Consider the following 12,479-nt stretch of genomic DNA (forward strand, 5'->3'; position numbering starts at 1 on the left):
GAAAAAGCCAGAAGTAGCACTGTGGCTCACGTGGTAAAGTGCTAGCCTTGAGCAAAAAGAAGCCAGGAAATAGTGCTCAGGCCCTGAGTTCAGGCCCCAGCACTGGCACACACAAAAAAAAGAGTGATGACTATTAAAAAACAAGAGACCCATTTACTTCCCGTGTTCATCCCTCATGTCTCTCGTTTCATTGCTGTGGGATCAGGTCTGGTCAAAGTATAATGACTTGTCCAGGATTCTGCAATTTGTTCATGGAAGAACTGACATTGGAAAGCAGCTCCCTTCTACCACATGTGCTCTGGTTGATGATTTCAAGTCTGATTCTTCCATAGTGCCAGGGTTAGAACTGAATGCTCAAGGGAAATACTACTAACTATTCAAAACTTGGTATTTGTTTTCCACATATCTACACATCTAGAGGTGAAAGTGAGAACACATGAAATAGAAATGAGAACATTTCAGTTACTAGTAAAAAGCATTCTGTTATAAAACTGCTGAAGAATTTCCTTTTAAATTGATTCTTATATGGGCCTTTGGTTTTTGCTTAAACTCATAATATGTGTTAGACTAATACGTGATTGTTTTTATTTTTATTCATTTTACAGAAGCTTCGTGAAGAACCTTGTGCACTTAATTGTGACATCTATAGCTTTTACGTATGTGAGACTCTAGAAATACAAGCAATGAATTATATGTATGACATTTGGTATCAATATTTATGTCAAAGCATCTGAAAAAGTTAAAACAACAAAAAATTTCTACTGACAAGATATAGCAAAGTACCCTTTCTTATTATAATCTAACTTATCTTGGAAAATTGCCTTAAGCTAAGCATTTAAACTTGCAAAGAAATGACATTTGTTCAAGTCTAAGTAATGGTACATTGATTTTTGACTCATGAAATTAACAATAAGAAAGCATACATTATAAAGTTTTGTAAGTATAAGAAATAACTCTGTGGCTCAAAATGGTAGAGCACTAGTCTTGAGCCCAAAAGCTCAGGGATAGCACCCAGGCCCTGAGTTCAAGCCCCATGACCTACAAAAATAAATAAATAAATAAAGTTTTGTAAGTATATATTACATTTTATTAAGTACCATATAAATGTAATTACTTGGTTCTGGAAACATGTTACTTAGGCTGCTTCTCTACATGAAAGATATGAAAGAATGATTTTATACTATGACTCAGAGTTCTTTAAAATTAATAATAATTTAATTTGAGTTGCAATTGTAACAAAATACTTTGTAATCTATGGAATTTGTCTTTATAAATATACAAACAATACAATCAATGGGAAGTATGTTTCAAATATATGAGTCAGGAGCATTTAGAGTTCAATTGTATAAGTATTTATAGAATTGAATTTTTTTCATGTGCCCATCGCTGTACTAAAAGTATTCAGGAATATATAATCATGTACTTGTTGAATATCTGATAAAGGATAAAAGATATCTGATATCTGTCATTTCTCTTTCTGGTCAAAGTGGTACTAGAGGATTAGGATGTAACTCAGTGGCAAAGCATTTGCCTAGCAAGTGCATCATACTGCATGCACCCTGGGTTCAATCTCCAGTACCAAAACAGAAAGACCAAAAAAAAAAAAGTGGTACTGGAGTTTAGTACTAGGCCTCGTGCTTGCTGGGAAGGCACTCTACTACCTGAACCACACTTCCACCCCTTCTTTCTCTCTTCTTTTTGACTTTTCACTCTGACTGGCCTGGATTTTAATCCTCCAATTGAGGTTTCCTGACATAGCTGGGATACCAGGCACCACCTGGCTTGTTCTGTGGAAATGGGGTCATGAGAATTTTTGCTGGTGCTAGCCTTGACCTGTGATCCTCCTAAGCCTCCGGAGCAGCTAATATTAAAGCTGTGAACCACTGCACCCAGCCAAAGTCAGCTCTCAAGGGCTTAGATCAGTCATGACTTCTCTGAAGTTTGACTGTTCTTAAAAATTACTCCGATGAGGGACATTTTATTTATTTACTATAAGAAACTGATAGTTGCTACTTATAAAATGCTCAAATTTACATGGAAAGACTTGTGATTTTATTTCAGTTTTTTTCTACTTTGCTGGGTTGTTCTGATATGCCCATATAACATCCAGGGCATTGGTTTGGTGGGAACGCCATTTGCTAATGACTGTTTCTTTTGGGTAAAAACGGAGTGATTTTTTTTTTTTTGAGATTCTAATGTACTATAATTCTTCCTGCCACTTGCATCTTGCTTTCTGATGAATGGCTTTTATAATTGTTAACTGTGGAGGAAAAACCCCATTGTCTTTATTTGTTTCAGAATATTTGGAATCTTGCTTCTTTTTATTGATATGGGTCTGGTTGTCATGGATAGTCTCCTCACTAAGAGTGAACTTCATATTCCTGTGGAATATAGAATGATCTCCTTAGCAATTGGTATATATTTCTTTATCGATGTTGTTCTTCGAGTATACATAGAAGGGTAAGTTTTATTCTTTTTTTAAGACTACATCCACATTGTGCTGTTATAAGAAGTATGTTAGGCTCTTGAGCCGCTGTTTCTCTTAATTGTGTACATTAAACTCCTCTTAAAGTCTCTGTTAAGGCTCTTTGCTTTACCACTACAAAAACAAAACCTAAGATAATTAGCAGGTCAACCCAACCAAATGTGTCTCTCTTCATCAAAATAATCCTTCTTGAAGTCATGGGCCACAGATGAAGGTCAATCCAAACCCAGTTTTTCGTGTGTTTTTTTTGTTGTTGTTGGTTTTTTTTTGTTTGTTTTTTTTTTTTTTTGGCCAGTCCTGGGCCTTGGACTCAAGGCCTGAGCACTGTCCCTGGCTTTCTTTTTGCTCAAGGCTAGCACTCTGCCACTTGAGCCACAGCGCCACTTCTGGCCGTTTTCTGTATATGTGGTGCTGGGGAATCGAACCCAGGGCCTCATGTATACGAGGCAAGCTCTCTCGCCATATTCCCTCTAGGCCATATTCCCAGTCCCCAAACCCAGTTTTTCATTGACTGTCTTTAATTAGTTTTTATATTGCAATAGACACTCTTATAATGTATTCTAGAAAGTACGGTCATTAGGTTAAGAGGATTTCAGAAAGAGGGCTAGGAAATTAATGTGCCGACATATATGCTAAGAAGAGGAACGTGTATGTTAGGTCTAAATATTAGTGCTCTGATTACAACTTGAATCTCAACTAAGATTTAGTGGCATATGAAATACTATAGTGATCATAAGTAGCCATTCATTAAAATGGCCATTTTATTCAAACAACAACTTTTGATGAGGTCTGAAGATGATCTGAGGAATGCTTATGTCATTGGTGCAATGTGGCAGTATGAAACTAATGGGCTTTTCCCTTTTCTGCTTGCCCGCTTTCTGAGAAGGCGGGTGGGTGAGGCAAGCCTGGCCGCCCAGGCTGCCCTGGGAGTTGGGGAATGGATCTCCCAGCCTCCCTTTCTCCGGAGCACTACAGAATGCAGCCTGTGTTCTTTCCTGATGACTTTTCAATACTCCTGCTTTTGAGCTAAGGAGAGTTCACTGCCAGGTTGGTGAGAGCCTGAAAAAGGCTGCCTCACAGTTAGAAGGAGGCCCAGTGCTCACCTCTGCTCTGTGGGAGCCAGTGTTGGAAAGGAGCAGGTGGTGGATGAAAGTCTTTGTCCCAGGAAGGACTCATCAGCCCCTTGGGATTCCAGTGTGGGTGCAAGGACAGATAGCGAGTTGAGAATAGCAGTTCCTTCCCCCTCATAAGCTCCTCATTACACTTGAGTCCATGGCTCTAAGGGTGTGACACACTGAGCTTGTTGTTCCACAGCGCTGTGCACTCCCACTTTTCTTCCCCTATACACAGGAGAAGGCAGTACATGCCTCTTGTTAAGTGGTTTGGTTATGCTTCTTATTTATTAAGCTTACATTGCCATCGTATATACAAATATATAATAAGTATAAATTTACTTCTTGAGAACTTTCCTTAATACTACATTTTCCCTTAGTCTAGTCTAGACATGCATTTTAAACAATCGATCACTGTACAAATTTCTAATGACAATGAATCAAGTAATTTGTGCTCCTCAGATATTCCTATATCCTCTTGGAGAAAATAACCATCTTTAATTATCTCTTACAGGAAAAAGTATTATTTTTCTGATTTACTTAACATCTTTGATACAGTCATAATTGCCATCACATTTTTGATAGATGTTGCATCCATATTTTTTTATTCTAAAAGTCTTAAAGATATTCCAAGGTATGAAACATATGACTTATCTGTTAAAGTTTTCTTTCATTTGTTCTTATACTTTTTTCATTGTCCATGGCTTTAGTTTCACATATTTAAGGTTGGTTTCTGTTTAGGTTCTGTACCAAATAAACTTTTTAAAAATAAAATATTAGGGATGGTGACATGGGTTGCCCACTTAGCAAGTGCAAGGTCTAGAGGTTAAATCCCAGTAAGAAATAAAGGAAAATGTTGTTACATTTTCACACCCTTGAAAACTAAATGATGGCATTTAAGGCCAGTAAAGGGTATATACACTCAGATTTAGAGAAACCTTAATTTCATAACATTTTGAAATTCTCCCTAAATTTCCCTTTGGGTTTCAACCACAAATTCATTGCTTTTGAAGTCCTACCAATCTGGATTTTTCCTATAATCATGAGAATATCGACTTGAACCTGTGTAAAGTGTAAATGTCTCCAATCCTAGTTCTCTAAAAAGTAGCAAATGGAATCCAATAAATTGACATACATGGTAACACAGAGGAAGAATTTTGCAATGTCATTTTGGTAGAAATAAAGACTGCTACAGCAAAGTTAAAGCATTAAGGGATTAAAAAGTAAAATGTGTATGAGGGCTTAGAAGATGTCTGCCTATGTGCCTTTATGCCTAAATGAGCCAGAAAAAAAAACCCACATGTATTGAAATGTAGATTCTAGAAGGATTTTAGGTGTATTCATTTGATGTCAAAAATAAGATTCTTTCTTACTTTGGCTTCCCGGGGCTCCATTTTGGTCCCCAGGTAAATGTGTAAAATGGTAGGCTTTTGGAGCATGAAAATCACCTCCACAGGCAACCTTACCCTCACATGAGAACTTGCTATCATGTGAGGAAAATACCATACCTCAGGCTCCCCTGTAGACTTGCAACTTGTGCTTTAACAGATTCTTCCAGATGACTTGTTTTCACATGTCCACACCAGCAGTTCTCTGCTATGGTGTTTCTGATGGGAGGAGAATCACCAACCAGTAGGTTTGGGAAGTAGCCCAGCCTGTTGTCTGCTTGATGTGCAGTGAAACTCTCTTACCAAAAAGAGCAACACCAGTGGACAAAACTCAATTTGAGGGGAAAGTGAAAAGCACTGATATTAAAATGAACTATTTAGACTACAGATTCTAATACATTTATTACTCTTTCTTCAGACCAGAATTTCATAACCTTAGCATAGACATTTCAGATTAGACAGTTCTTTACTGGGGCAGAAACATTCTACAATTGTCCCTAAATTTCCACTCATTGTAGGGTGTCTAGAAGCATTTCAAGCCTCCAGCACTAGATCTGATTGTGACAACTCAAAGTATACCCAAATGTTACCACATATCTTCTGGGGTTGGAGGTATAACTGACTGATATAACGTTAGTGCAGTGTGCACAAGGCCTTAGGGTTGAAGAATTAGTTCATCCTAACACACACAGACACAGACACAGACACAGACACAGACACACACACACACACACACACACACACACACACACAGATAAACTTATATTTCTGAACCAAAAGGGAATCTTTTCAAATTTATCTATAAATTTATTTAGGGTGGCTGTTATATTTCAACCGATACGGCTTATCACTCTGTTAAGAGTGTTTCACCTTGCAAATCAAAAGAGACATCTGGAACAATCAACCAGAAGACTGGTAAGTGGGCAAAACATGTTGAGTTTTCTTACCATGAAATACTTGCAAGCGTTGTAGATAACAATATAAAGTTCTTTGTGGTTGATTTATATTTCATAAATCAATGAATTTTTTATCTTACAGGTGTCTGGAAACAAGAGGAGATACAGCAAGGAGAGTTTTGATCTTGATTTAACATACATCACTGGTTTGTGAAACTTAATTTGTTTTGCTTATATTAATTACAGTAGTGGGTTTTGAGCCTAACTCTTGATTGACTTATCTTAATTTCACATTTTTCCTTTGAGTAACAATAATATTCTTTTTTGTTTTTCCAAATCAAAGTATTTGTATCTAAGCCATGTTGGTTTTTGCTTTTGGTTTGTTGTTGCTTTTGAATTTTTGGTGGTAGTAGGAATGAACTCAGAGCCTTATGCGTGCTACTTTGATACTCTACCACTTGAGCCACAACACTAGCCTTTTAATGTATTGTTTGTTTTCAAGCTAGAGTCTTACTTCATGCCCCAGCTATCCTGGGCTACAATTCTTCTACTTGGACTCACCCATATCACTGAGGATAACAGAGGTATGACACTGTACCAAGCCCTGAATTGAGATGAAGTCTTGCCATGGTCCCCTGACATTTGCCTCCCAAGTAGTTAGGTTTCTAAGCTCCAGCTACCATGCCCAACTTTCTTTTTTTCTTCTTTTCTTTCTTTTTTCTCATTTTTCCTTCCCTTCATGTCCCTTGGCTTTCCTTCTTCCTTTCTTCCTTCTGTCCTTCCTTCCTTCTTCCTTCTCTCCTTTCCTCCCTCCCTCCCTCCTTCCCTCCATCCTCCCTCCTTCTTTCGTTCCTTTCTATCCTCTTTCTCTCTTGTTTGCTTCCTCACCATATTCTTGCAAAGTACTCTTTATCTGTGATGACAGATAATAGGGTAATATATTGATAGGTTACTTTTGGGCACAGAACATCTCATGTCATTTCAAATCAAGGCTTGGTGGATTCACAGTAGGTGGGATAGATTTTTCAGCCAGCTCCATTGGAATTTCATTTAGATTTATTCAGTTTTGCTAGATACCTCAAGGATCCCAAAGAGATCATTTATCTTTATAAAACTCTGGAGAATGAGGTCAGTATTCTGTAGGTCTCTGGTTTTCTGAGTCAAGAGGGCTGGAAAGCACTAAACACCAATTGAACCAAAGGAACACAATGCCAGTTTAACTATTATCCTATTAATATATTATCTTGGTTATCCTAGAAATGTATTGTTTTTTCTCCCAATTTTTATCTTTAAAGTTCTTTTTTTGTCCCTGCAAAACAGAATTTGATGATAGGTGGAATACTTTTTAATACTTTTTATGTTTCCGATCTATAATCACCTTAATAATAGTGATCATTTTGACTTTTTCAGGGCGCATTATTGCCATGTCATTTCCTTCCTGTGGACGACAGTCATTCTATAGAAACCCAATTGAGGTAAGCACATTCATATAATCAGCAGTTATTTCTCACTGAACACTGTAGACTCAAGCTTAAGATTGACCCAGGGAAGGCAGTATTCTACAAGTTTTTCAGGTGAAAAAATCATAGTAGCATGATACCAATTTGTTTTTGTTTCTCACAAACCACTCCAAAACGTACTGGTTTGTAACAGCAACTATTTAATTTAGTTCAAAATAATGTGGTTTGTGTTGAAGTTAGGGGAGTGAGTCAAATGATTAGGTACAAGATTGATGATCTCATCAGAGCTCATCAGGGCATCTCTGAGCAGCTGCTGAGTCTTCTGAGGATTAGCCCATCTGAAATGGCTTGGCTAATTGGCTTTCTATGATGTCTCTTCTCCAAGGCATGCAGTTCATTCTTGTTGGTGACAATGGAAAGGGTCCCACAGCTAACAAATAAATGTGACTACATGAAGACACAGGCTTAACCCAGTATTGTGTGGCCTTAGATTCCCTTATTGGACAAAGCCAATTACAAAACCTGTCTGGATTTAAGGAGTAGAAAATAGATTCAGGCACATAATGAGAGGAACTGTGGCCATGTTTGTAGTCAGAGAGAAGGAAGGAAATATGTGGCTAAAATGTATATTCTTAGGCAGGGATCCTAAAATATAATGAGAATCCTGTTTTAGGCTCTGTAGATGATTAAATTAATTTTAAGCACAACAAATCTGTTTACTATGAAATTTCATTAAATTTCAGCTTAGGAAGTTATTATGTATATATATATATATATTTGTATACTACTACAATTCACACTGTTATATCTCCACAAAATGTAATTATAGATCTCTATGTATGCATATACATAAGTACATTCATGTACCATTTAATGACAGGAAATGTTGTTGGGTGGTAACTCACTATGTGAGCATCAGTACATCATGGTAAAGTACAGCACTGGTCAGCAGCCTAATCTTATAGGGTTACTGTTGTAGAAGCTGTCCATCAGCTATCAAAAATAGCCTTACAGGTTAGGAGTGTGACTAAGTGGTAGAGTGCTTGCCTTGCATGCATGAAGCCCTGGGTTTAATTCTGCAGTACCACATAAACAGAAAAGGCTGGAAGTGGCACTGTGGCTCATGTTGGTAGAGTTCTTGCTAACCATGAGCAAAAGAAACTCAGACAGTGCCCAGACCCTGAGTTTAAGCCCCAGGGCTGACAAAAAAAAAAAAGGAGCCTTCCCCCTAAATAGATATTTCTCAAAACAAGGCATATAAATGGCCCACAGATATGAGACAAAATACACAGCATCACTAATCAGGAAGATGCAGATAAAAATCACAATGAAATAATCACCACAAAATTCAAAAAGAATGGTGATTATGAAAAAGAAAAGATGTAGCACACTAGTGAGGATTTTGAGAAAATAGATCACAGGCACAGTATCTATGTATATGACAATTATCACAGCCATTATAGAAAATAGAGTGGAGTTTTCTAAAACAATCAAAATAGAACTATCCTATGATCCAGTAATACCAATACTGAGTATTAATGTGAAATAAAGGAAATTAGTATGTGGAAGAAGCATATGCACCCCTGGATACTTGCAGCATTATTCAGAAAAGTGAATAGCCAAGAGATGAAAGCAACCTACATGTTCACTAATGGATGGATGAATAGATAAAGGAAGTATTGTACACATAGTGTGGTACATATACATGATAGAGTATCATTCGCCCTAAAATGAATGAAATATTGTCTTTTGAACAACACAGAAGTGAAGCCAAGTGTTAAGTAATATAAGCCAAAAGGCAAGAATGGAATACATGGAATAAAGAAGTGTCAATCTCAAAGAGTAGAGTAGTTACCAAAACCTTGGGAGAGTCAAAAGGAGGATGGGTTAGGGAAATGTTGATCTTAGTTTAATAACGTAACAGTGAAATAAGAACCAATGTTTCTGATGAGCTGTTGTCCAGTAGAGTGACTAGGCACATTTTGTGTATATAGACATATATAAAGAGAGTAAATATAGACATATATATGTATATAAATACATATATATGTCAAAAATAAGAAAAGAAGCCGGGCACCAGTGGCTCTTGCCTGTAATTAGCTACTCAGGTGGCTAAGAGCACACAGGATCACAGTTCAAAGCCAGTCCAGGCCAAAAAACTCCTTGAGACTCGTATCTGCAATAAACTACTCTGAAAAAGCCAGAAGTGGTGCAGTGGATGAAGTGGTAGAGCAGTAGCCTTGAGCACAGAGGCTCAGGGAAAGCAACTAGGCCCTAAGTTCAAGCTCCGAGACCAGCAAAAAAAAAAAAATAGAAAGGATTCTGACTGTTTTCACCATAAAGATATGTAAATGTTTGACAAATAGTTATATTTAATCTGATTTATCCATATGTGTGTATGTATGTATATAAATATATATACATGTGTGTGTCACAAAACCTCATAATTATTAATATGCACAACTTTTATGCTTCTATATGGATCAACAAGGAACAAAATGCAATTAAATAAAAAACACTATGTGATTCATGACTATGTATTCCCATATAATTAAGCTTTTGTTAACATAGACTCAGCTTAAATGCATATATGAATGCAAGTATATAGAAGTATAAATGTAGGTAACCAGCACTTCTACCATGTTGAACACTGCTGTTGAACACATGTTGAACACATGTTGCCACCTTGCTGTCAATATTGAAATATACTTGAAACATTTATTACCACAGATTATTTTTAATGTTTCTTGAATTTCTCGCCACTTTTGTGATGGGATGTTTAACCTCAAAATGCATTCTGTCAGGTGCATTCAATATGAATTTGTACTCTGATTATTCTTTTAAAAAGAATACCACTATTTATTGCTCTATAGAAAATCCAAGTACATAATTACACTGTTATGTACTATTCCAGAAAGTCAGTAAACAAAATATATTCTGCAATCTCATTTGACAGAAGGAAAACATGAAACTATAAAAATGTATAGCTGGGAGCTGGGAATATGGCCTAGTGGCAAGAGTGCTTGCCTCGTATACATGAGGCCCTGGGTTTGATTCCTCAGCACCACATATACAGAAAATGGCCAGAAGTGGTGCTGTGGCTCAAGTGGCAGAGTGCTAGCTTGAGCAAAAAAGAAGCCAGGGACAGTGCTCAGGCTCTGAGTTCCCAGCCTAGGACTGGCCAAAAAAAAAGGTATAGCTGAAGGAAGAGGTGAAATTTTGGCAACTGGATGTATTTGACCAGGAAATTGTAGTTCACATGATTTTAATCATATGAGTTTGAAAATACAGTGTATTGATCTGTATATAATAAAAACATAACACTGTCAAAGAAGTATGTTCAACAATGTTTGCACCTTGTGACAAAAGGCAGACTGCCTTTCACACAGTTAGGGCCTTCTTGTCTTGTCATCTTGAAGAGAATAACCCAAAGCTATAGACCACTGGCCATGTCTCCAGAGACAAAAACAGAGCGATGGTTAACCGGGATGTGACTTGAGACTATTTTAACATGCATACCTTTCTGTCTCCAATACTTTGCTGTTTAATCTGAAGGCCTATCTGTAAACACCCACCAAAGATGGGAAAAGATATAGACGTGCTGTCATTCATGGCTGCCATGTAAAAATTCTTTTCAGCCAGGCACTGGTGGTTCACACCTGTAATCCTAGCTACTCAGGAGGCTGAGATCTGAGGATCACAGTTTGAAGCCAGCTCAGGCAGGATAGTCCTCTGAGACTCTTATCTCCAATTAACCTCAAGAAAACTGGAAGGGGAGCTGTGGCTTAAAGTAGTAGTGTTCTAGCCTTGAGCAAAAAGCTCAGGGACAGGGCTGGGGATATGGCCTAGTGGCAAGAGTGCTTGCCCCATATACATGAGGCCCTGGGTTCAATTCCCCAGCACCACATATATAGAAAATGGCCAGAAGTGGCGCTGTGACTCAAGTGGCAGTGATAGCCTTGAGCAAAAAGAAGTCAGGGACAGTGCTCAGGCCCTGAGTCCAAGTCCCAGGACTGGCAAAAAAAAAAAAAAAGCTCAGGGACAGCATCCAGGCCTTGAGTTCAAACTCCATAACAACAACAAAATCCATTTTTCTTTGCCCTTTGGGGATGGAGGTGGTGGATGGAAGGGAACAGGAGATTAGAAATCTGCAAGGTCGGGGCTGGGGATATAGCCTAGTGGCAAGAGTGCCTGCCTCGGATACACGAGGCCCTAGGTTCGATTCCCCAGCACCACATATACAGAAAAAACGGCCAGAAGTGGCGCTGTGGCTCACGTGGCAGAGTGCTAGCCTTGAGTGGGAAGAAGCCAGGGACAGTGCTCAGGCCCTGAGTTCAAGGCCCAGGACTGGCCAAAAAAAAAAAAAAAAGAAAGAAAAGAAATCTGCAAGGTCAAGGCTTTCCATGAGTAGACAGCATTTTTTCCCCTCATATCTGTAAATAGTTGTACAAAGGAGTTGCCCTTCAACTAAGCAGTTCATGAATATATTTTATCTTTTTTAGGAGGTGGTCCGTTTCCTTGACACCAAGCACTTTGGTCATTATTTCGTTTACAACCTCTGCAGTATGTATATGACTTAACAGTTTTGCTACTGTAAATAGAAAATATGTAAGAAAGTGATCTCTCTTTTATGTTTCATTTAGTCATAAATATTTCATGGTAGGACATTAGATCAGAAATCATAAACTGGGGAAGTGGAGTTCTGGCTCAACCTGGTTTTACCTTCAGCAAAACCGCTTAGGGACAGTATCCAAGCCCTGCTTCAAGTCACACAACTGACCAAAAAGAAAGAAAGAAATTCTTATTTTGTGCTGCTCCTATTTGGTAGGAAAAGTTAGCTCAGTAGCACAAAGCCCCCACAAGGGAGGCAGGCCAGTGAGAGCAAAGAGGCAGAGTTAGCAAGGAAGGGTTCAGGGAAGGTCTGCTCTTACTGCACTTAGACTTAGGCAGGTTTTCCTGTCTTTCATGTCAGATTGTACTGAAGACACTTCAGCCACTATATTCTCTGACCCACCGGAAGTGGGTGGTGATGAGAATAATGCACTTGATAGGAAACAACAACAATGAATTTTTTTAAACAACCTGTAGAAAACAGGTTTCCCCTGTGTCTGTCTTGATTTTGTTTTTTCCTATCTATA

General features: G+C 38.1%; 1 protein-coding gene across 1 annotated transcript in view; it reads left to right on the forward strand.

Moving 5' to 3' along the window:
* Positions 1-12,479, forward strand: part of LOC125347598 (phosphatidylinositol 3,4,5-trisphosphate 3-phosphatase TPTE2-like) — a 93,189-nt gene that overhangs the window by 42,431 nt on the left and 38,279 nt on the right. Inside the window, 7 exon segments of the mRNA XM_048340597.1 lie at positions 606-656; positions 2,299-2,460; positions 4,112-4,231; positions 5,801-5,900; positions 6,024-6,087; positions 7,292-7,356; positions 11,844-11,904. Coding sequence (XP_048196554.1) covers positions 606-656; positions 2,299-2,460; positions 4,112-4,231; positions 5,801-5,900; positions 6,024-6,087; positions 7,292-7,356; positions 11,844-11,904 — 623 coding nt within the window.

Source organism: Perognathus longimembris, chromosome 3 (genome assembly GCF_023159225.1).
Source record: "Perognathus longimembris pacificus isolate PPM17 chromosome 3, ASM2315922v1, whole genome shotgun sequence".
NCBI classification, from domain to species: Eukaryota; Metazoa; Chordata; class Mammalia; order Rodentia; family Heteromyidae; genus Perognathus; species Perognathus longimembris.